Here is a 21,999-nt window from a genome sequence, read left to right as displayed (position 1 = left end):
TGAAGGTATTTCGGGGAATTTGGGAAGGGAATTCTATGCCTGAGTCCTTTTACGAGGCTAACATCATAGTGCTGAGGAAGGAGGGGAAGGACCCTTTGGAATGTGGATCCTATCGTCCCATTTCGCTAGTGAATGTGGACTATAATATTTTCACCAAGATTCTAGCTACTAGACTGAATTCAATTATATTGAATCTTATATCATCCTGATCAAACGGGCTTTATGCCTGGTAAGAGTACTTCCATTAACATCAGAAGAGTCCAGTCAATAGTCCAATATAGCTCCCTAATGCCAGACAACAAATGGACATTGGCATTGTTGGATGCTGCCAAGGCTTTTGACTCTCTTGAATGGCCTTTCCTCTCTGCATGTTTGCAAAGGTATGGCTTTGGCAATAAATTTATAACATGGATCAAAGTACTATATATGAAACCCAAGGCCCGTATTATAATAAATAATTCTATATCTGAGTCTTTCGCATTGCATAGGGGGACCCGTCAGGGTTGCCCTCATTCCCCGGCCCTCTTCGCCCTTGCGATAGAGGCACTAGCAATACGTATAAGGTCCTCCCCTAACATCCGAGGTATAGTTATAGCAGGTCAGGTAGATACCATAGGCCTTTATGCCGATGATATGGTGATATTCTTGAATGATGTGGAAGAAACTTTGCCACAGGTAATATCCCTTATAGATAGATTCAGTAAATATTCAGGTTTATATATAAATTGGGAGAAGTCTGCCCTGTTACCCCTTTCCCATGCCCCAATGCCCCAGCTGGAGGCTCTCTCCTCGCTACCTACTGCATCTAGTTTTAAATATTTGGGCATCCATATATCTAACAATAGTACGCTTGATCTACAACTTAATGTCCAACCCATTGTTGGAACTAGTTGGAGTGAAATTTGCATCCTGGAGTAGGCTCCCATTGTTTGTGGCTGACCGCATTAATCTGATTAAAATGATATTACTCCCTAAATTTAGCTACTTGCTTCAGCACAGTGCGGTAGCGGTGCCCAAGTCCTTTTTTGTTAATCTCAGTTCCCTGGTCACATCCTTTATATGGGGGAAAACTAGGCCCAAACTTAAACTTTCCACTTTACAAAGACCCAAGAAGGGAGGTGGGGCGGCGTTGCCAGATTTTTTCCTATATTACTTGGCCGGGCAGGCTAAAGCTTTAAGTAAATGGATGCCGGGTAATTGTCTCCCCAATTCTGAAAGTCACTTGCTGCACAAGCGGATTGCCCATTAGGTTTCCTGGAGTTGGAGAAAACTAATGTTCCATGTCTGTTACCCCTGCTCCGGCTGGCACAATTAATATGGAGACAAATCAAGAACGTAATTGGGTTTAAAGATTTTATAGCTGAGATGCCCCTGTGGAATAACAACTATTTTCCGGGGTTGTTGGATCATCCGTCCACTGTTTTTTGGATTCAGCATGGTGTCTCTTCAATGGGAGACCTGTATGACCAAGGGATCTTAAAATCTTTTGAACAATTACAGGCCACACATGATATTCCGAATTCTCAATTTTTTCGTTATTTGCTGTTGAGATTGGCTCTTCAATCGCATATGAGGGATAGGGGTGTGGACCGTACTATTTCATCTTTACCTCTGATAGGAATCCTTAATTCGCAGGTTCCCCAGGGTCTCATATCCTCTCTGTATACGTACATGCTATCAGTAGGGGCAGAATCGGCCATAGGCTCTGTTGAGAGGAAGTGGGAACGACTCATCCCTAATACGCAAAGAGAGGAGTGGAAGGAGATTCTGGAGTCTCCGACCGGAGTATCACCATCTCTTAATAACAGAATGATACAATTATATATAATCAATCATATTTGACTCCGTTGCGACTTTTTAGGATGGGTTGGCTTCAGTCATCAGAATGTATGCGATGTCACTCGCCAGATGCTGATTTTATTCATATGATGTGGCAGTGTCCCATTATCCTACATTACTGGAAAGAGATGACTACACTACTGACATCCCTGGTGCAGGCCACTGTCCCTCTAGAGCCATTGGTCTGCTTATTCGGAGTGTGGGGGGAGGAGACTTGGATCGCTATACTGGGGTCTTCCTGCGCGAGACGCTGTTTATGGCACGGAAGGTGCTGGCATTGCAGTAGATGGGGGGGGTTCATGTCCTTCCCTTAGATTCTGGATCGAGTTGTTAAATTTGATTGTTCCATATGAGCGCACGTTATACCAAAATAGGGTATGTCCGTGTAAATTTGAAAAGATTTGGGAGAGGTGGAATTCCTCTCACCTCACTTTACAAGGCTGAAACATCACACGCGACATAATATGATATAGGAGACCAGGCTGTGGAAATAGTAGATACTAGTTGATGTAGTGGTAGTTTTCGTTTTGGAATTTTAATTAGATTTTATTTCTGAGTGATATGACAGGGTTTGTGAAATTGGATTGATATACATGCTGGAAAATGTATAAGCAATTATCCTTCATGTGTGCTTGGAAAGATATGTACATATCACCTTGTTTATAAGAGTGTGCAATTTCTCTGTATTATATTTTACAATGGACGGAAACGTGTGCGATGTATAATGCTTGTTATCATAAGCCATTGTGTATGTTGTACATTCTTTGTGTCCTGAGGATCAATAAAGGAATTTAAAAAGAAAAAGGTATAAAATCCTGCAGTGCCCACAAGGTCCCCCTGCTCAAGAAAGCACATGTGCAGGCCCATCTGAAGTTTGCCATTGAACATCATGATGATTCTGTGAGTGATTGGGAGAAGGTGCTGTGGTCAGATGAGACAAAAATTGACCTCTTTGGCATTAACTCAACTCGCCGTGTTGAAATGCTGCCTATGACTAGTGATGAGCGAGTATACTCGTTGCTCGGGTGTCCTCCGAGTATTTTGGTCTGCTCAGTGATTGTTTTCATCGTCTCATCTGCATGATTTGCGACTTGCAGACAGGCTGAATACATGTGTGGAATGCCTGTTTGTTAGGGAATTCCCACATGTATTCAGCCTGTCTGCAAGTCGCAAATCATGCAGATGAGACGATGAAAACTAAATCTCCGAGCACGCCAAAATACTCGGAGAAAACCCGAGCAACGAGTATACTCGCTCATCACTACCTATGACCCAAAGAACACTGTCCCCACTGTCAAGCATGGAGGTGGAAACATGTTTTGGGAGTGTTCCTCTGCTAAGGGCATTGATGGAGCCATGTACTATAAAATCCTGAGTGACAACCTCCTTCCCTCCGTCAGCACATTAAAAATGGGTCATGGCTGGGTCTTCCAGCAAGACAATGACCCAAAACATACAGCAAAGGCAACAAAAGGAGTGGCTCAAAAAGAAGCTCATTAAGGTCATGGAGTGGCCTAGCCAATCTTCAGACCTTAATCCCATAGAAAAGTTATGGAGAGAGTTGAAGCTCCGAGTTGCCAAGCGACAGCCTCAAAATCTTAATGATTTAGAGATTATCTGCAAAGAGGAGTGGACCAAAATTCCTCCTCACATGTGGGCAAACTTCATCGTCAACTACAAACAACATCTGACTGCTGTGCTTGCCATCAAGGGTTTTTCCACCAAGTATTAAGTCTTGTTTGCCAGAGGGATCAAATACTTATTTCTCACTGCAAAATGCAAATAAATTTTTATATAATTTATACAATGTGATTTTCTGGATTTTGTTTTTGATATTCTATCTCTCAATGTTAAAATTAACCTACCCTTAACCCCTTCCCGACCCATGACGCCTGCGTAGGCGTCATGAAAAGTCGTGCCCAAACGACCCATGACGCCCCCATATGCGTCATGCTATAATCACCCTCCTGCGGGTCGGGTGACCGGGGTCAATGAAAGGTCACCCGACCCGCACACAAAGGACCCTTTGTGCTTCACCACGGGGGGGTGGCTTATCCCCCACGTGGCTACAATCGCACTGATTGGCTGTTTCACTTTCAACAGCCAATCAGAGCGATAGTAATATTTCATCAATGAAATTTGATGAAATATTGCAATCCAGCCATGGCCGATGCTGCCGCCACCGACTGACGGCAGCGATCGGCATCCGTAGTCATCATCAGCTTCCCTCCGCTCCCCCCAGCCTTCCGATCCCCCTCACCCTCCCCGGTACCTCCTGTCCCTCTGGCCATCCCTATGTCCCGATTCATGGGCGCCGCCATCTTGGAAAATGGCGGGCGCATGCGCAGTGCACCCGCCGGAGTATGCCGTCCGGCAGATTCATTCATTTATTTTGATCACTGTCATAAACTCTCACAGTGATCAAAATAAAAGAAAAGTAAATACACCCCCCTTTATCACCCCCATAGGCAGGTACACATAATAAAATAAAGAAAATATTTTTATTTTTCCATTAGGGTTGGAATTAGGGTTAGGGTTGGAATTAGGGTTAGGGTTGGAATTAGGGTTAAGGTTAGGGGTGGGTTGGGGATGGGATTAGGGATAGAGTTGGGATTAGGGGTGTGTTGGGGTTAGGGTTGTGGTTAGGGTTATGATTAGGGTTAGGGGTGTGTGGTCATTAGGGTTGGAGTTAGAATTTAGGGGTTTCCACTGTTTAGGCACATCAGGGGGGCCCAAACGCGACATTGCGCCACCATTTATTCCAGCCAATTTTGCGTTCAAAAATTCAAACAGTGATCCCTCCATTCCGAGCCCCAACGTGTGCCCAAACTGTGATTTACCCCCACATATGGGGCATCAGCATACTTAGAAAAAATTCTCCTGTTACCCTCTTGAAAATAAAAAATTGGGGGCTAAAATAATTATTTTTGTGGAAAAAAAAATTATTTTTTCTTTTTATGGCTCTGCATTATAAACTTCTGTGAAGCACTTGGGGATTCAAAGTGCTCACCACACATCTAGATAAGTTCCTTGGGTGGTCTAGTTTCCAAAATAGGGTCACTTGTGGGGGGTTTTCCACTGTTTAGGCACATCAGGGGCTCTGCAAACGTAACATAACACCCGCAGACCATTCCATCAAGTCAGCATTTCAAACCGTCACTACTTCCCTTCCGAGCCCCGACGTGTGCCCAAACAGTGGTCCCCCCCCCCCACATATGGGGTACCAGCGTACTCAGGAGAAACTGGACAACAACTTTAGGGGTCCAATTTCTCCTGTACCATTGTGAAAATAAATATTAGCGGGCTAAAAAATCATTTTTTGAGGGGAAAAAAAATATTTTTAGTTTTACGGCTCTGCATTATAAACTTCTGTGAAGCACCTGGGGCTTCAAAGTCCTCACTATGCATCTTGATAAGTTCCTTAGGGGTTCTAGTTTCCAAAATGGGAAAGCTCCAAAGTTTAGGCACACAGGGGCTCTCCAAACACGACATGGTGTACGCTAACGATTGGAGCTAATTTTCCATTTTAAAAGTCAAATGGCGCTCCTTCCCTTCTGAGCTCTGCCGTGCGCCCAAACAGTGGTTCCCCCAACATATGGGGTACCAGCGTACTCAGGACAAACTGGACAACAACTTTTGGTGTCCAATTTCTCCTGTTAGCTTTGTGAAAATAAAAAATAGCGGGCTAAAAAATCATTTTTGAGGAAAAAAATGATTTTTTCTTTTCTCTCCCCTGCGTTATAAGCTTCTGTGAAGCACTTGGGGATTCAAAGTGCTCACCACACATCTAGATAAGTTCCTTCGGGGGTCTAGTTTCCAAATGGGGTCACTTGTGGGGGAGCTCCAATGTTTAGGCACACAGGGACTCTCCAAACGCGACATTGCAACCGCTAAATATTCCAGCATATTTTACGTTCAAAAAGTCAAATGGCGCTCCTTCCCTTCTGAGCCCTGCCATGCGCCCAAACCAGGGCTGTGGAGTCGGAGTCATGGAGTCGGAGTTAGTTTTGGTTGGAGTCGGAGTCGGTAGAAATGTACCGACTCCAGCTTTAAAAAAAAAGTGTATTAATATTTCATAATTGAACTTTCATATGAATTTTATAAATGTTACTCAAATATATATGTTCTATCAAACTATGAACAACAGTGATAAGCAGTTCTGCTGGAGATAGAGACATTTCTTACTTCTTGTGTGTCACTGTTCTCCACTGCCCTTATCTAATCTTATACTTGGTTAACCTCATGCTGCCCCAACCCCCCTACTTACAATGTATGAAACTGAAAGTGAAAATGTGTTGCAAATTCTTAGTAGTAAAGCTCCTCCTCTAGACTAGATCATACTAGGTGTGCGTCTTCCAAGCATCTCACAGCTGCCTGCTACTCAGAAGAGGAAGACTGTAAGAAGTATTATCCTTTCAACAAACTTTGCATCAGTTAACTGTGAGTACATGAGGAGTAATAACAGTATTACTGACCACTATATCAGTTGTACGACCTGGCAATAATTTTGTACAATTGTTTTTAGGTTAAAAAACAATTGTCATTTGGATTGTGAATGCAGAATTAAAAACCTGAGAATGTCAAAGAAGCATCACATTAAATCAGCTGTATTTGAACATGTCACCATCACTCAAGATAGAAAACATTATGTCTGTCAGTGTATGACAAATGATCCAGACGAAAACAAATGCTGTGAAGCCAAGATGAGTGCATATTCAGGCAAAGATAAAAATGCTCCTACCAGAGCTTCTAATCTAAAGAGACATTTACAGCGCTTTCATTCAGAAGTACTGAAAGCAGTGGATGAGAAAGACTGCATCCAAACCAATGAACCAGTGCCCAGCTCTTCCAGCCAAACAAAGGAGCAGAGAACTTTGCAGCCATCAGTTGCAAGATATTTTGTCAGTGACAAAGTTACTGTGACAATGACAGTAGATACATTTAAAAAACAGATCATAGAGCTTGTTGTAAAGGATAGTGTGCCTATTTCATTATTTTCACGACCAGCTTTTATGTGTCTGAATGGGGAAATGGCCTGCAAGCTTGGTGTTTCTCTGGAGAGAGAGAGAGAGTATTAGAAAATTAGTAATCGAAGAAGCTTTTAAACAAAAGGAAGAACTTAAAAAAACTCTCAAGGGACGCTTTCTGTTTCTTAAAATGGATGCCTGCACACGTCACAGAGTGAACTATTTTGCCATCAATGTCCGATTTGTTTGTGACAAAAATGAAATAGTTACCAAGACATTGGCAGTAAAAGACACCAAAGCTCATCACACCAGTGAGTTTCTCCAGGTCTTGGTGGAAAAGGTTCTGCAAGACTATGAACTTAAAAAAGAGCAAGTTCTTTCTTTCGTAACTGACAATGCTTCAAATATGATAAGTACTATTAAGCTAATGAATGAGAGTAATGATGGTGACCAGCAGCTAGAAGAACATTCTGGGTCCACAGACACAGAAATGTTTGAAATAGAGGAACACAGTATTGTAACTGAGGAGCAAACTGAAGTTGCTTCAGATGAACAGCAACATGATAGTTTAGATGATCTTGTTGAAACTGTGTCAATATGTTCTTTCATTCATCACATGCGCTGTGTTGTGCATACGCTACAGCTGGCTATAAGAGACAGTCTGCAAGAAGGACATGCTGCTGCACTGATTGGCAAGGTGAGAAAATTGGCTACTGTTGCCAGAACCCCTAAAGTTGACTCAATTTTGAAGAGACGTGCTGGAAAAGGGGCAATTATTGATCAAGCCACACGATAGGGCAGTACTTAATGATTCAGCGCTTGGTTGAACTGAAAACCTTTCTTGTAGACATGGCTAACCCTCAACTGACGCTAAATGAAAGTCAGTGGAATCAGGTGACTGAGCTGGAAAAATTGCTAGAGCACCCATTTACAGTGACTAAAAAATTACAAGCAGAGGACTTAACTCCAGGTATTTTCTTAAAGGAGTGGAAGAACCTGATGTTTCGCCTGTCCCAAAGAGGAGGGTTAATTGCAAGTGGCATTGCTACATCAATGAAACGGAGAGAGGAGCTACTATTACAAAATAACATTCTTTTGGCAGCTGTTTATGTAGACCCAATGCATCGGATTCTTCTAGATGATCAACAGCTAAGTAAAGGAAAAGAAGCTCTGTTTGAAATAGCAGTAAGGATGAAAGGGTTGCAGAACAGTCAGGAGGAACAAGAAGAATTTGGTCGTCCTGCCACATCTTCACCCTCATCATCAACTGATGAAGAATTTAATTTCGAAAAATATTTGGATCACAAGGACCGTGCAAAGCGTTCCCGCATAGAAGAAGAGTCATCCCCATCAAGGAACACAGCCAGTACATTTCAGCACAATTTTTCATGTGCACTAAAAGAAATTGAGAAATTTGACCGTTCATCAAAAATAACAGTGCAACAAGCGATTCCTCTGTATCCTGACATTGTCAGAGATGTTGCCCGAGTGGTTACTGCTTTGCCACCAACACAAGTTAGTGTAGAGAGGTTGTTCTCTGCTCTCAAAATTATTAGATCCGATTTGAGGGCATCCATGATGGAGGATCTGACAGAGGCAATACTTTTTATGAGGACAAATTTATAGATTTCTTCTTATTAACTGCATAAAAGTGTTTATTGCATATTTACTTAACTTTTATAAACTTTTCTAAACTGTATTTGCTATATTCTAATTGTATTCTAATAAATGTAGTTTTTGCTCTAAGTGGTCTGATTACTTATATGATGGTGAGAAACTGAATAAGCACGATGTTTAATATTTTACAACAGTAAATTTGTTGTTATGAATTGGCCATTTATGAAGGAGTCGGAGCCTGATAAAATCCAGGAGTCGGAGTCGCAACTGTGGCTTACCGACTCCACAGCCCTGGCCCAAACAGTGGTTTATGACCACATATGAGGTATCAGTGTACTCAGGAGAAATTGCACAACAAATTTTAGCATCCATTTTACCCTGTTGTCCATGTGAAAATGAAAAAACTGAGGCTAAATGAAAATTTTTGTGAAAAAAAAAAGTACTTTTTTTTACGGATCAATTTGTGAAGCACCTGGGGGTTCAAAGTGCTCACTATGCATCTAGATAAGATCCTTCGGGGTCTAGTTTCCAAAAAGGGGTCACTTGTGGGGGAGCTCCAATGTTTAGGCACACAGGGACTTTCCAAACGCGACATGACAACCGCTAAATATTCCAGCATATTTTCCATTCAAAAAGTCAAATGGCGCTCCTTCCCTTATGAGCCCTGCCGTGCGCCCAAACAGTGGTTTATGACAACATATGAGGTATCGGTGTAAAGCACCTGAAGGGTTAATAATCTTGAATGTAGTTTTGAGTAGCTTGAGGGGTGCAGTTTTTAGAATGGTGTCACTTTTGGGTATTTTCTGCCATATAGACCCCTCAAAGTGACTTCAAATGTGAGATGGTCCCTAAAAATATGGTTTTGTAAATTTTGTTGTAAAAATGAGAAATCGCTGGTCAACTTTTAACCCTTATAACTTCCTAACAAAAAATTTGTTTCCAATATTGTGCTGATGTAAAGTAGACATGTGGGAAATGTTATTGATTAACTATTTTGTGTCATGTAACTCTGTTTTAACAGAATAAAAATTAAAAATTGCGAAATTTTCGCCAAATTTCCGTTTTTTTCACAAATAAGCGCAAAAATTATCGACCTAAATTTACCACTAACATGAAGCCCAATATGTTACAAAAAACAATCTCAGCATCGCTAGGATCCGTTGAAGTGTTCCTGAGTTATTACCTCATAAAGGTACACTAGTCAGAATTGGAAAAAATGGCAAGATCATTAAGGTCAAAATAGGCTGGGTCATGAAGGGGTTAAAATTATAGACTGTTCATTATTTCCCTCACTGTATGTGTGCAATATACCGTATTTTTCACTTTATAAGACGCTCCGGATTATAAGACGCACCCCAAATTTTGAGGAGAAAAATAGGAAAAAGCTTTTTTTAATAAAATGGTGGTGCTTCTTATAATCCAGGCATCTTTTTGCTTACCGGGGGTGGTGGGAAGTGGGGTGCCAGGGTTGCGGCTGGAAGAGGCAGGAGTGCTAGGATGAAGGGGTGTTTTGATGTGCGGCTAGCCGCTGCTGGTGTCCTATGCTGCCGCTGTACTATGTCCCGGCGCTTTGTACCTGGTGCTGCCGCAGATGGAGATCTCGGTACTGAAATCTCGGGCGATGAGATTTCATCTGGGCTTGCGCGGTGGCCATTTTCCAGGAAGCAATCCACTGCACAGACAAGAAAGCATGGATGGAACAGTAGACCCCCCCCCACTCAGCGGGGGACAGAGCGTGGCGGCGGCAGCACTCGGCGGACAGAGCGCGGCGGCAAGCATCGGACACCCGCAGCGGCAGCACAGATAAGTTATATCCACATTGTAAGACGCACCCCTATTTTCCCCCCAAATTTGGGGGAAAAAAAGTGCGTCTTACAAAGCAGAAAATACGGTACTTCCATAGAAATATGCAACAATTCCTTAAAAATCACGGTGTGCTCTGGGCGATTAGGTCTGAGTTGATCAGTTACCTGTTTCTTTAGTGATCTTCTGCTTTAACAGCACGTCCCGAATACGGCAATTTTATTTCTGGTAATTTATTAATATTTTACGCTCGTATGCTCATTATTGGGGTATGTCGGCACCCTATTATTGGAAAAATATTTTTGGGAATCTACAGACAAAAACATGCCAGCTGATAATATGTGATTGCACTGCTCTTCAGTGCTCATTAAACAGTCCTGGTCCATTATAATGTAATGTCCATCTACTACAGACTCACTCCTTTTGTACATTGATGGAAGTGGTTTCTTGGCTACTTCATGTGACTGCTGGGCTGGATGCTCAAAGGAAGTATTAACTTTGCAAATCATTTGGCTTAAAAAAAAAAAAAAAAAATTCCCATCATTTTCCGTCTGCAGCTTCATATAGATGACAAACCCCACGGAGTCCCTTTTGCCTGTTAATTTACTATCTGTAGATTGGCAGGAGAGGGGGCTCATGACCACAATGTTCTTTTATTTAGATGTATTGTACTAGTACAGAATGGTTACAGAGTTGGGTTGGGTTGGGTTTTGCAGGAAGGTCACAGAAATTATTACTTATAAGTTCATTTAGTAGAGTGGTTTCCCTTTAGGTATAAGCAGCTATTGATTTTCAAGGTGACTGCTTCTTTAGTACTTCTTGGTAAATTGATGCAATATACACAAAGTTGTTTTGATTTTCTTTCACTGAGTCGCACGGCTGTGCCCAATTCAGTTTGTGCAGAACATCAGTAATTGGCAGCAAGACTCTTTCCTTAAAGGCCCCGTTACACATAATGAGGTCCCAGCGATCCCACCAACGATCCGACATGGATGGGATCGCTCGGACATCGTTAGGCTGATCGCTGGTGAGCTGTCACATAGACAGCCCCTCCAGCGATAAGGACCAGCGAGCAAGCTGGTTTCCAATGTAAACAGCGGGTATTCAGGAGCCGCGCGGCTCTTAGATACCCGATGTTTACATTAGAAACCAGTGTCGCTGATCGCTGGTCTCTCGCTGCCACATGCAGCGATGCGTGCTGGCCATCGGGAGACCAGCGATCAAAAAATGGCACAGGCCGACCGAGAACGATCAGCGATATCCGAGAGGGGGGCTGGTCGCTGATCCCCGTCACAAACAGCGATCTCGCTGTGGCGTCACAAAATCAGCGATCTCTCTAGTGAGATCGCTGTGTGTGACGGGGCCTTAAGTATAAAACCCATTATCAGTCGTGGGCTAACACTCTAATATTTCTCTATTGAAGGAGGTCGAGAAGCAGTGTCGTTGTGGCAAGCACACCAAACGAATGCCTTGTCATAAGCCTTATCTATGCGAAACCAAATGCCCCAAAACCCGGGATTGCCAGAGGCACCAGTGCAAGAGAAAGGTAGGACTGGAGAAATATGGAACTCTGTGTTTTGCATTTTCAACTGCTATTGCAAAATAAAAGCTTGTTGTATACTTGACTTGATACTTTATGTTCCACCGATTGACAGCAAGCAGACATCTTGAAGGTTAAGGACTTGAAACAAAATATGATAAGCATTGCTCCCCTTAAAATGTAAAACGCTTATACTAGGCGCCAGTGCCAGTGTATTTCCAGTGGTGACGGCACTCACTTTCCCGAGGCTCACGTGAGGTTGTTACGTGAAGCGAGCCTTGTGCCCAATCAGTGCCGGCTTCCCTATCCTTCAGAAAAATAAGTAATCAACAGGAAGTGAGCGCTGCGGCTGTTCTCTCAATTCTTCTTGATAACTTACATGTCTGAAGGAGAGGACAGTGACGCCGGTGCTGTTTGGATGCAGGGATCACATGATGTAGCAGCCTCACGTGAGCCTCAGGAACGTGAGTGCCGACACTCCTGGAATGGCGCAGATACGGGAGGTGAGTGTAAGTGTTTTGATTTTAACAGGAAAACTTTCAGGTTGAGAAGGGATGGTACTTGTAGTGGAGAACCCCTGTAAAGCACCACTGCACCATTTTTCTTTTTCTTGGAGCACTGGAGTGGTGTCACTAATCTAAGTTCCCTGCCCCCAGTGTTATAGACACCAGCCGCCGTCTTTATCTGTTATTGACACAGTTCCGGCCAGTCTTCAGCAGTTTGTGACCTGCTGGATCAATCCAGCGTTTGCTGGGTGGCCGGACATCACTACTCAGTGTAAGTCTATGAGAGCCAGAGCAAGGCCAGAACGAGGCTCATAGACTTACACTGAGAGCTGGGGACCATTACCTCTGACTTCCCATCTGCCCGAAGTTGCAGTCACAAGGTGGCATGGCAGAGCGGGACTGGAGTGACGCCTGGAACATTTGACAAACCGATTGCTAAAAATGTACTGGTAAGGAATGGGCAGAGATGAGGAGGATTAACAGCAATTAATAATTTTTCTGTTTTATTTTTAATGGGGTATATGCACTAAGCATGCCATCCACCATATTCATAAAAGTGATGCACATAAAAATTTGGCGCCGCAACAATACGCTGGTGTATCTATCTATAATAATAAATGCCCTAAGCAACTTCCGGTTGTAACAACTTCCGTCCAGTTGTAACCGGTGACGGCACCGCACACCTCTTTCCATGTTAACCCTCAACACACACACTCCACTCACCTTTCACCATCTCCACTCACGTCCACTCACTCTTTCACTCCACATACGACCCTTTCTCTCACTCCGTCTCTCATACTCACGCCGTCATCGCCGCTGATCCACGATCCCCGACATCATCTTCCGCCGGCGCCATCCTGGATCCAGACGTCCTCCACGCCGGCGACATGTTCTTGCGGCGACGCCATTTTGGATCGGCGAAATCCCGCGATAGTCAAGATGGCGTTGCCGCAAGAACATGTCGCCGGCGAGGACGACGTCGGGATCCAAAATGGCATCGGCGAAAACTCGCGAGATTTCGTCGACGCCATTTTGGATCCCGACGTCCACGCCGGCGACATGTTCTTCCGGCGACGCCATCTTGACTATCGCGGGATTTCACGATACTCAAGATGGCGTCGCCGCAAGAACATGTCGCCGGCGTGGACAACATCTGGATCCAGGATGGCGCCGGTGGAAGAAGATGTCGGGGATCGTGGAGCAGCGGCGATGACGGCGTGAGTATGAGAGACGGAGTGAGAGAAGGGGTCGTATGTGGAGTGAAAGAGTGAGTGGAGATGGTGAAAGGTGAGAGGAGTGTGTGTTGAGGGTTAACATGGCAAGAGGTGTGATGCTATGGCATCCTCCCGATGCGATAGCATCGGGCCATAATCTAGTATATGATAAAAATCAATCATTAAAGAGAACCTGTCAGCTGTCAGCTGTCACCACTTACAGGGTGTATATTTTACTCTGAAATGTTGCAGAGTTAAGCTTCCTCTGTTCAGCTCCGCCTACGTCTGGATGCGGCCTGCGTACCCTATCTTTAGCATTTGGTACGCAGGCCATGCCGATGTATGCAGATGCCTCTGCATGCGTTGCTTTGACAGTGCGGCGACCACAACAAAATCCAACATGTTGCGTTCGGCGCAGGTCTCTGCACCGTCAAAATGATGCATGCAGAGGCATCCGCATACATCGGCATGGCCTGCGTACCCAATGCTAAAGATAGGGTACGTATGCCGATGTAGGCGGAGCTGAACGGAGGGGGCTCGGCAGGGGGCGGAGCTTCACGAAGGAAGTCCGCATCCCTCCTAAGCCCTTCCATACACTAGTGTAAAACTAGCCTTAAGGTACTGTCACACTTAGCGATGTACCAGCGATCCCGACCAGCGATATGACGCGGTCAGGATCGCTGGTACATCGCTAAGTGGTAGCTAGTGAGCTGCCACAAAGGCAGATCTCACCAGCGACATCGCTGGGGACGGGGGTCGCTACTTACCTGTCACACCAGGCGATCCTGACGTCCTCCCGCCCGCATACACGCTCGTCGCTCGTCGGCACAGCAGGAAGCGCCGCAGGAAGCTGACGACGAGAAACAGTCCTGCCTGTTCTCGCGCGATCAGCGATAACCAGCGGGGGAGCGGGTTGTAGGTAAGTATCAGACACAGCGATATCGCTAGCAATATCGCTATAACGTCACAAGTTATAGCGATATTGCTAGCGATATCGCTTAGTGTGACATGCCCTTTAGAGAGGGCCATATGGAGACTATGAGCCTGATTCATTAAAACTGGGGTTGTTGTATCCTATTTGGCATGGAATTATAAAACCCCAGGACACCTAGCTCAACAGGGGTCAAGCATTAAAAGACTGTGAGTGACAAATCTCACACCTTGAACCAGCTAAGGTCAGGACAAAAGGGCATTCTTGCAATGTGGATACCATGCAGTCTAATTGCTTTGTTCAAACAGCTAGGATTTCATCTCTGGAAGGGGCTGAATGCCTTCCAGGGTCTCTGTTCTAGCACGCCAGGGTGGCGAGCTACACAGAATGACTATTAGGAGCAAGGTAGCAAAGCTGTGTTTGGTCTCAACACGTTCCAGGGGCCCGACTGGATCTGATGGTGCCAAAACCGCCTCCCTAGGACTGTCCATTAAGTAGTTATGACCAATCTTAGGTTTTTGAGTTTTAACTGCTAGAGGCAAGGGGAAGGGAAGTGACCCAAAGGGATCAGTGACCTGTTTGGCAGTCTGCATTATGAATACCTAAGCAGAGCACCACATGAAGACCCCCCCCCCCCCAACAGACCGCCCCGGAGCACGAGCATATCATTAACTCAAAACTGAAAATAAAGATTAAACAACAACCACAAGACGGATTTCATCACCAGGTGTCATTGTAATCAGTATAACGACGCCGACCTAACACTGTCTGTAGGATGCTGAGCACAATCCTGCTGATAGGTTCCCTTTAACAAGGCAGCTGCTGGGGAAGGGGAAACAACTTTGCCATCAGAGGCTCAGGAAGTGCTCTGTCACCTATTGAGCACGTAACACCTAATTTACATGTAAATTATAACTAATTTCTCATTTAATGCAGCAACAGATAGAAAATATAAAGGTGTCAATTGATTTTCTTTTCAAAGACTTGCAGGCTCATATATGCATTTTTTAGAGATGGGGGTTTAATCGTACTGAGAGATTTCCTTTGAAAGAAAAGGAGCTGATCTGCAGTATCCGGCAGCAGCTGCTACACATTGAATGGAGCTGCACAGTTCAGCTGCTTTCATTATTTGCAACCGGCTGCTGCTGGAGCTGATATTAGTGCTGGGTGTCAGACCCCCACAATTGGATAGTTTGACCTAAAAATATATTGTGACTGGACTGCCCCTTTAACATATAGGACAAACAACATGGCAGTCATAGCCATTTGTTACTTGACAAGTAATGGACCTTACAACACATTTTCTGAATGTAATGTGAACCTGACATCCCTTTTTCATTATTTTTTCAGTTTATCAGAGTGTGACCTCAGGGATTTTTTTTTTATGGATTTTTTATTTTTATTGAACTAATGGGGTTTGAGACCCATAGATATATCTGGGAGAAGTTGCAAAGGATGAGAGAATGTGTTGAAATCCACTCTGATTACATTTTACTGACCGATAAACTTCTTTACAGAGCAGTATTTCTGCATTTTTGCCTCCATGGTCTCATAAAATATGGCTCCGTAATATAAAATCTAAATGTGGATAAGGCAAGGGTGGGCAGTTAGTTTTCCAGAGGGGCCACATGAAAGACCGTGACTTTTGTGGAGGGCCGAACCAATAGCTTGAAATTAATTCTACTCAATATTAATTAATTTTAATTGTATCACTTAATATTGAGCAGAATTAAGTATGCTGACACCCCCTATATAGCTTTGAACCCAAGTACAGCCCCTTCTGTATATGATATGAACCCACCACAGCCACTTATATACAGCATGAGCCTCACAAGCCTCCCCATATACAGCATGAGCCTCACACAGCCTCCCCGTGTACAGCATGAACTTCACACAGCTTCCCCATATACAGCATGAACCTCACACAGCCTCCCCATATACAGCATGAGCCCCACACAGCCTCCCCATATACAGCATGAGCCTCACACAGCCTCCCCATATACAGCATGAGCCTCACACAGCCTCCCCATATACAGCATGAGCCTCACACAGCCTCCCCGTGTACAGCATGAACCTCACAAAGCTTCCCCATATACAGCATGAGCCTCACACAGCCTCCCCATATACAGCATGAGCCTCACACAGCCTCCCCATATACAGCATGAGCCTCACACAGCCTCCCCATATACAGCATGAGCCTCACACAGCCTCCCCGTGTACAGCATGAACCTCACACAGCTTCCCCATATACAGCATGAGCCTCACACAGCCTCCCCATATACAGCATGAGCCTCACACAGCCTCCCCATATACAGCATGAGCCTCACACAGCCTCCCCGTGTACAGCATGAGCCTCACACAGCCTCCCCGTGTACAGCATGAGCCTCACACAGCCTCCCCGTGTACAGCATGAGCCTCACACAGCCTCCCCGTGTACAGCATGAGCCTCACACAGCCTCCCCCTGTACAGCATGAACCTCACACAGCTTCCCCATATACAGCATGAGCCTCACACAGCCTCCCCGTGTACAGCATGAGCCTCACAGCCTCCCCGTGTACAGCATGAGCCTCACACAGCCTCCCCCTGTACAGCATGAGCCTCGCACAGCCTCCCCCTGTACAGCATGAGCCTCGCACAGCCTCCCCCTGTACAGCATGAGCCTCGCACAGCCTCCCCCTGTACAGCATGAGCCTCGCACAGCCTCTCCGTGTACAGCATGAGCCTCGCACAGCCTCTCCGTGTACAACATGAGCCTCACACAGCCTCTCCGTGTACAACATGACCCTCACACAGCCTCCCCGTGTACAGCATGAGCCTCACACAGCCTCCCCTGTACAGCATGAGCCTCGCACAGCCTCCCCCTGTACAGCATGAGCCTCGCACAGCCTCCCCGTGTACAGCATGAGCCTCGCACAGCCTCTCCGTGTACAGCATGAGCCTCACACAGCCTCTCCGTGTACAGCATGAGCCTCGCACAGCCTCCCCGTGTACAGCATGAGCCTCGCACAGCCTCCCCGTGTACAGCATGAGCCTCGCACAGCCTCCTCGTGTACAGCATGAGCCTCGCACAGCCTCCCCGTGTACAGCATGAGCCTCGCACAGCCTCCCTGTGTACAGCATGAGCCTCGCACAGCCTCCCCGTGTACAGCATGAGCCTCGCACAGCCTCCCCGTGTACAGCATGAGCCTCGCACAGCCTCCCCGTGTACAGCATGAGCCTCGCACAGCCTCCCCGTGTACAGCATGAGCCTCGCACAGCCTCCCCGTGTACAGCATGAGCCTCGCACAGCCTCCCCGTGTACAGCATGAGCCTCGCACAGCCTCCCCGTGTACAGCATGAGCCTCGCACAGCCTCCCCGTGTACAGCATGAGCCTCGCACAGCCTCCCCGTGTACAGCATGAGCCTCGCACAGCCTCCCCGTGTACAGCATGAGCCTCGCACAGCCTCCCCATGTGCTGCATGTCACCCTCATAGAATCCCCATGTTCATACACATGGAAAAAAAGACCAACACATGCTCACCTCCGTCCCGCTCCCTGGCGCGCTGCTCTTCTCCCTGCCTCCGGTGCGCTGACTTTCCAGCGGTACACAGCTGACGCGATGAAATGATGTAATCTGCTTCATATGCTGATTGGTGGAGGAAGTAGCCGGAGGCCCCTCCTCCACCAATGCTGACTGCGCCTAGCGAGACAACGGAGACAGCGAGCGGGCAGGCACGGTGTGGCCTGTGGACCTCTGGTTTCCCGCCCCACAGCTGTCTCGGTCCGCGGGCCGGACTGATACAGCCAGAGGGTCACATGTGGCATGTGGGCCGCAATTTGCCCAGGTCAGGGATAAAGGGATCTTGAGCAGATCTGCTCATATCAAGTAGCAGTCTATAACAGTTTGAACGTGGAGCACTTAATACAGACTTTAGGCCTGAATCATCAAGTCCAGCGTTGTTCACACCTCTTCATTAGTCTGGAGGACCAGACGAGTGGCATACATCTGAGTGTGCCTTGCCACAAATCCTGCTCCAGTCCTTGCCTGAGTAACATTTGTGGCATGGAGAATGCTGCCACCATTCATCATGGGTTTGACAGTCGCCATGTTCCGGCCCCTCTCCATGCACAGTACTGGCGTAAAAGCTTTAATGAGCTGGGCCCTTTGAGTTTAGTACATGATGACACCAGTGTCAGTAATGTGCCATAATGCAGTGTAGGAGTGAGCACACCAATATGTGTAATATAGTGCACTGCTCCCCAGCCAGGGGCTCCTGAACCAAACTTTATTAAAAACATCGGTCGAAAATTGTACCTTTTTGCCACAATTTTTGTTTGATTTTTTTTTCCCATTTTTTTTCTTTTCCTTTCGCTTTCAAAAAATATCTAACTTTCTATTTTCAATAAACCAAACAAACAAGAACAATTTAAATGACTGAACACAACTATTTATAACAAGTGGCTGTCCTTCCATTTAAATCCCTGTTAACCACCACATTAAAACTGCGAGGAATCTTTTTTCTATACTTTGGCCAGTAGAGGCGCTGTAACATTAAAGTTCACATAGCACATTACCAGTACAACAGTCATAAAATATGATAATATTTTGAAGCAAATAAAAAAATGTATATTACTGTAAATATTGAAAATGCATACCTGTAGCCATGTGTTATCAGTTATAAATATCTTGGAAAACTACATTTTAGTAATGAAGTGCGCTGCTGGAGATGTAAAGAAAGTTTTGTACCTCTTTTATACTTTTGACCCCAAAAAATGCAAAAATATATAGAGTAAAAAAAAGGAATTTATCTACCCATTTATTTTCTTTCAGTTGACATCTGACACATTATAAAAATGCCGTTCGGCACCTTACACTCATACGCAACATTTGGTTTAAAATGACATAACATTGATGTGTGTTGCTTTAGGCCCTCATTCACAATAGATTCACAAATCTCTAATTTTGGCTGGATCTTCCGACCATCTAATATGGGTCCTCCCGACTCTCCACCATTCTCCAGGGACATAAGGGTCTTGTGATTTCTAATTCAGTTTATCCTTTGAGGATTTCTGCCGCTACCCGATGTTTCTCATGGAGAACACAGGAACCAAGTGTCCCTGTGGAAAGGAAATCGGAAGCGATAGCGGTCATCCCTACGACAGTAAGTGTATGTCCACCTCCATTCTCATCTGTGCTGGAGCTGTACAGCATTGACAGTTATTACTGATGGACCCGTCATGACATAACCGACACTAGCGTCACTGATCAGATCCCCTGGCTGTAATCGGGTCCATCAGTAATAATTCCATCGTCACAAACAATATAATCCACGAGGTTGTATGATCTCAGCCAGGTATGTTTGACTCTGAAACGCTTCGTCATTTCAAAGAAAAACTTACTTAAAAAGCTGCCAGGGACCAAGCCGCAGTGGAGACTAGTCAGACAGGCGGGTCCCTGGCGGATTCTCCTTTCCCACTGCCAATGACTAGCTGGTCTCTCCCTATACGTGCATGTAAGTGGTTAAAACTAAAAGAGAAAGAGCGCAATAGGGTCTTACCCAGGTAAAAGAGATATAGTTCAAGCTGTTATACTCACCAATAGCAGGAGAGTTGGAGGCATAAAGGAATAGAAGTCAAAGCTGCTGCACATCCAAATGGCCACGCTGTGACCATAAATCATCAGATATCAAAGAAATAATTTTCGGATTAACCGTGCGCTGCTAGACAAAACGACTCCTATCCAGATTATGTACTTGTATACTTTTATTTTCCCAACGCGTTTCGAAGTTTCAAACTTCTTCCTCAGGGGATGATATGACATATCATCCCCTGAGGAAGAAGTTTGAAACTTCGAAACGCGTTGGGAAAATAAAAGTATACAAGTACATAATCTGGATAGGAGTCGTTTTGTCTAGCAGCGCACGGTTAATCCGAAAATTATTTCTTTGATATCTATACGTGCATGTAGGCAGAGAACTGTCACTCCAGGGCAGCTGGTGTGCCACCCCACCTACTCAAAAGAAGGTCTGCGAAAGCCAGGAGGCCAGTAGGTATGCTCAATTACATCGTCCACGTCACTAATCTGTGACCAGGAGCAAATAGATTCTCCCAACTCTAGTCTGGACTTGTTTAATACATTAGTTCTTTGCCTTGATCTGCAGCTTGTAATATCTTGCAAATGCCAAGTATAAACGAAGAATGAGCGCGCACATAGAGTTCCCATGCAGCCACAGCCACCGGGTAGGGGACCACGCACTATGCTTGCTAAGCTTCTCCATTATAGGGATAGAGACATCATTCTAAGGAGGGCAAGAGAGATTGGGGAACTTGCCATGAATGGTGAAAAAGTAGCTATTTACCCAGACTTTTCTATTACGGTTCAAAAACAACGCATGCAATCTGGAGGAGTGAAGAAGCGTCTTAGAGAGTTGGGAGTGCAATACTCCATGATTTCCCGGCCAAATTAAGAGTGGTGGCGCTTGATAAAGTGCAATTTTTCATTGATCCGGTAGAAGCCAACCAATGGATTGACATTAATGTGCATAAACTCCTGGGGAAGACATGAGCTGGAATTGATTGACTAGTCAAGTGGACTATGCCTGAGAAGGTCGGCTGAGGACATATTGCATCTTTCAGTGCCTCGCAGGGAGTCCTTACTCTGGTTTTTCCTGTTGAAGAATTGTTTTTCTTGTTTTTTCTTTTTGATCTACTGACATATGGTTGAGATTGAGGCTCGGACGGGGCAAGATGATTGAGACGTGGTGGTTGCCTAATGTTAGGCACGGCGGGGATGAATACTGTTATAAGTTTCCAAAATTGGAAATGTTTATATGTTTTATTATATTATTGATGATGTTATACAATGAGATTTTCTATCCTGCATAACAGGGCTGGGGGGGGGCAGCTGGGAAGATTGCTGTTCTACATATGCAATTAGATGAATGTAGAAGCAGAGTGGTGGGGGAGGCGGGAGGGGAGGGTGGCCAGAGACCAGAGACCAGATCCACCCAGCTCTCTTTGAGAGTATATGCACTAGGAAGGGGGAGGAGAGGACAGAAGTGGGTGAGATGGGTGAAGGGGAGGGAAGAGGGATGGGTTTGGACAGCAAGGGGGAAAACTACACCGATTAATAAATCAATTTATCAACATTATGGAAGGGGGGGAAATTAAAGTACTAAGTTGGAACGTCAGGGGTTTGTCTGATAAAACTAGGAGGGCAGCTATATTCAAATACATACAAGATCAGGGTCCATCGGTGGTGTGCCTCCTGGAGACTCCTCTTTTACCGGACACAACGAGACTTTTGAATAGGCGATGGATGCAGAGGGCCTACCACTCTACTTTCTCTAGCTATGCAAGGGGGGACTCTGTGCTAATTCATACTTCAATACCATATGAGGAAATGGAGGTGCGTATTGACCCGGATGGGCAGTATGTAGTCATCAAATGTAAAATATTTGGCCACCTTATGTGCATTGCTGCTATTTATATTCCACCTCCTTACTTGAGTACTAAGTTGAGGGAGACTTGGGAATTCTCAGAAAGGGGGGGGGGGTACTGCTTTTTTGATAGTGGGTGATTATAATAATGTAATAGACTCT

At 45.2% G+C, this 21,999-nt stretch overlaps 1 protein-coding gene across 3 annotated transcripts in view; it reads left to right on the top strand.

Annotated features, from left to right (window-relative positions):
• NFXL1 (nuclear transcription factor, X-box binding like 1) overlaps positions 1-21,999 on the top strand; it is a 236,301-nt gene that overhangs the window by 53,720 nt on the left and 160,582 nt on the right. For all 3 annotated transcript variants that reach the window (XM_073583468.1, XM_073583466.1, XM_073583467.1), the window contains exon 11: positions 11,650-11,772. In XM_073583468.1, coding sequence (XP_073439569.1) covers positions 11,650-11,772 — 123 coding nt within the window. The remainder of the gene's footprint in view (positions 1-11,649; positions 11,773-21,999) is intronic.

This window comes from Dendrobates tinctorius, unplaced genomic scaffold (genome assembly GCF_039654945.1).
Source record: "Dendrobates tinctorius isolate UK_male_01 unplaced genomic scaffold, ASM3965494v1 ptg000079l, whole genome shotgun sequence".
In the NCBI taxonomy this organism is placed as follows: Eukaryota; Metazoa; Chordata; class Amphibia; order Anura; family Dendrobatidae; genus Dendrobates; species Dendrobates tinctorius.
Note: the sequence above shows the minus strand (reverse complement) of the source record. Positions and strands in the feature narration are given on the sequence as shown.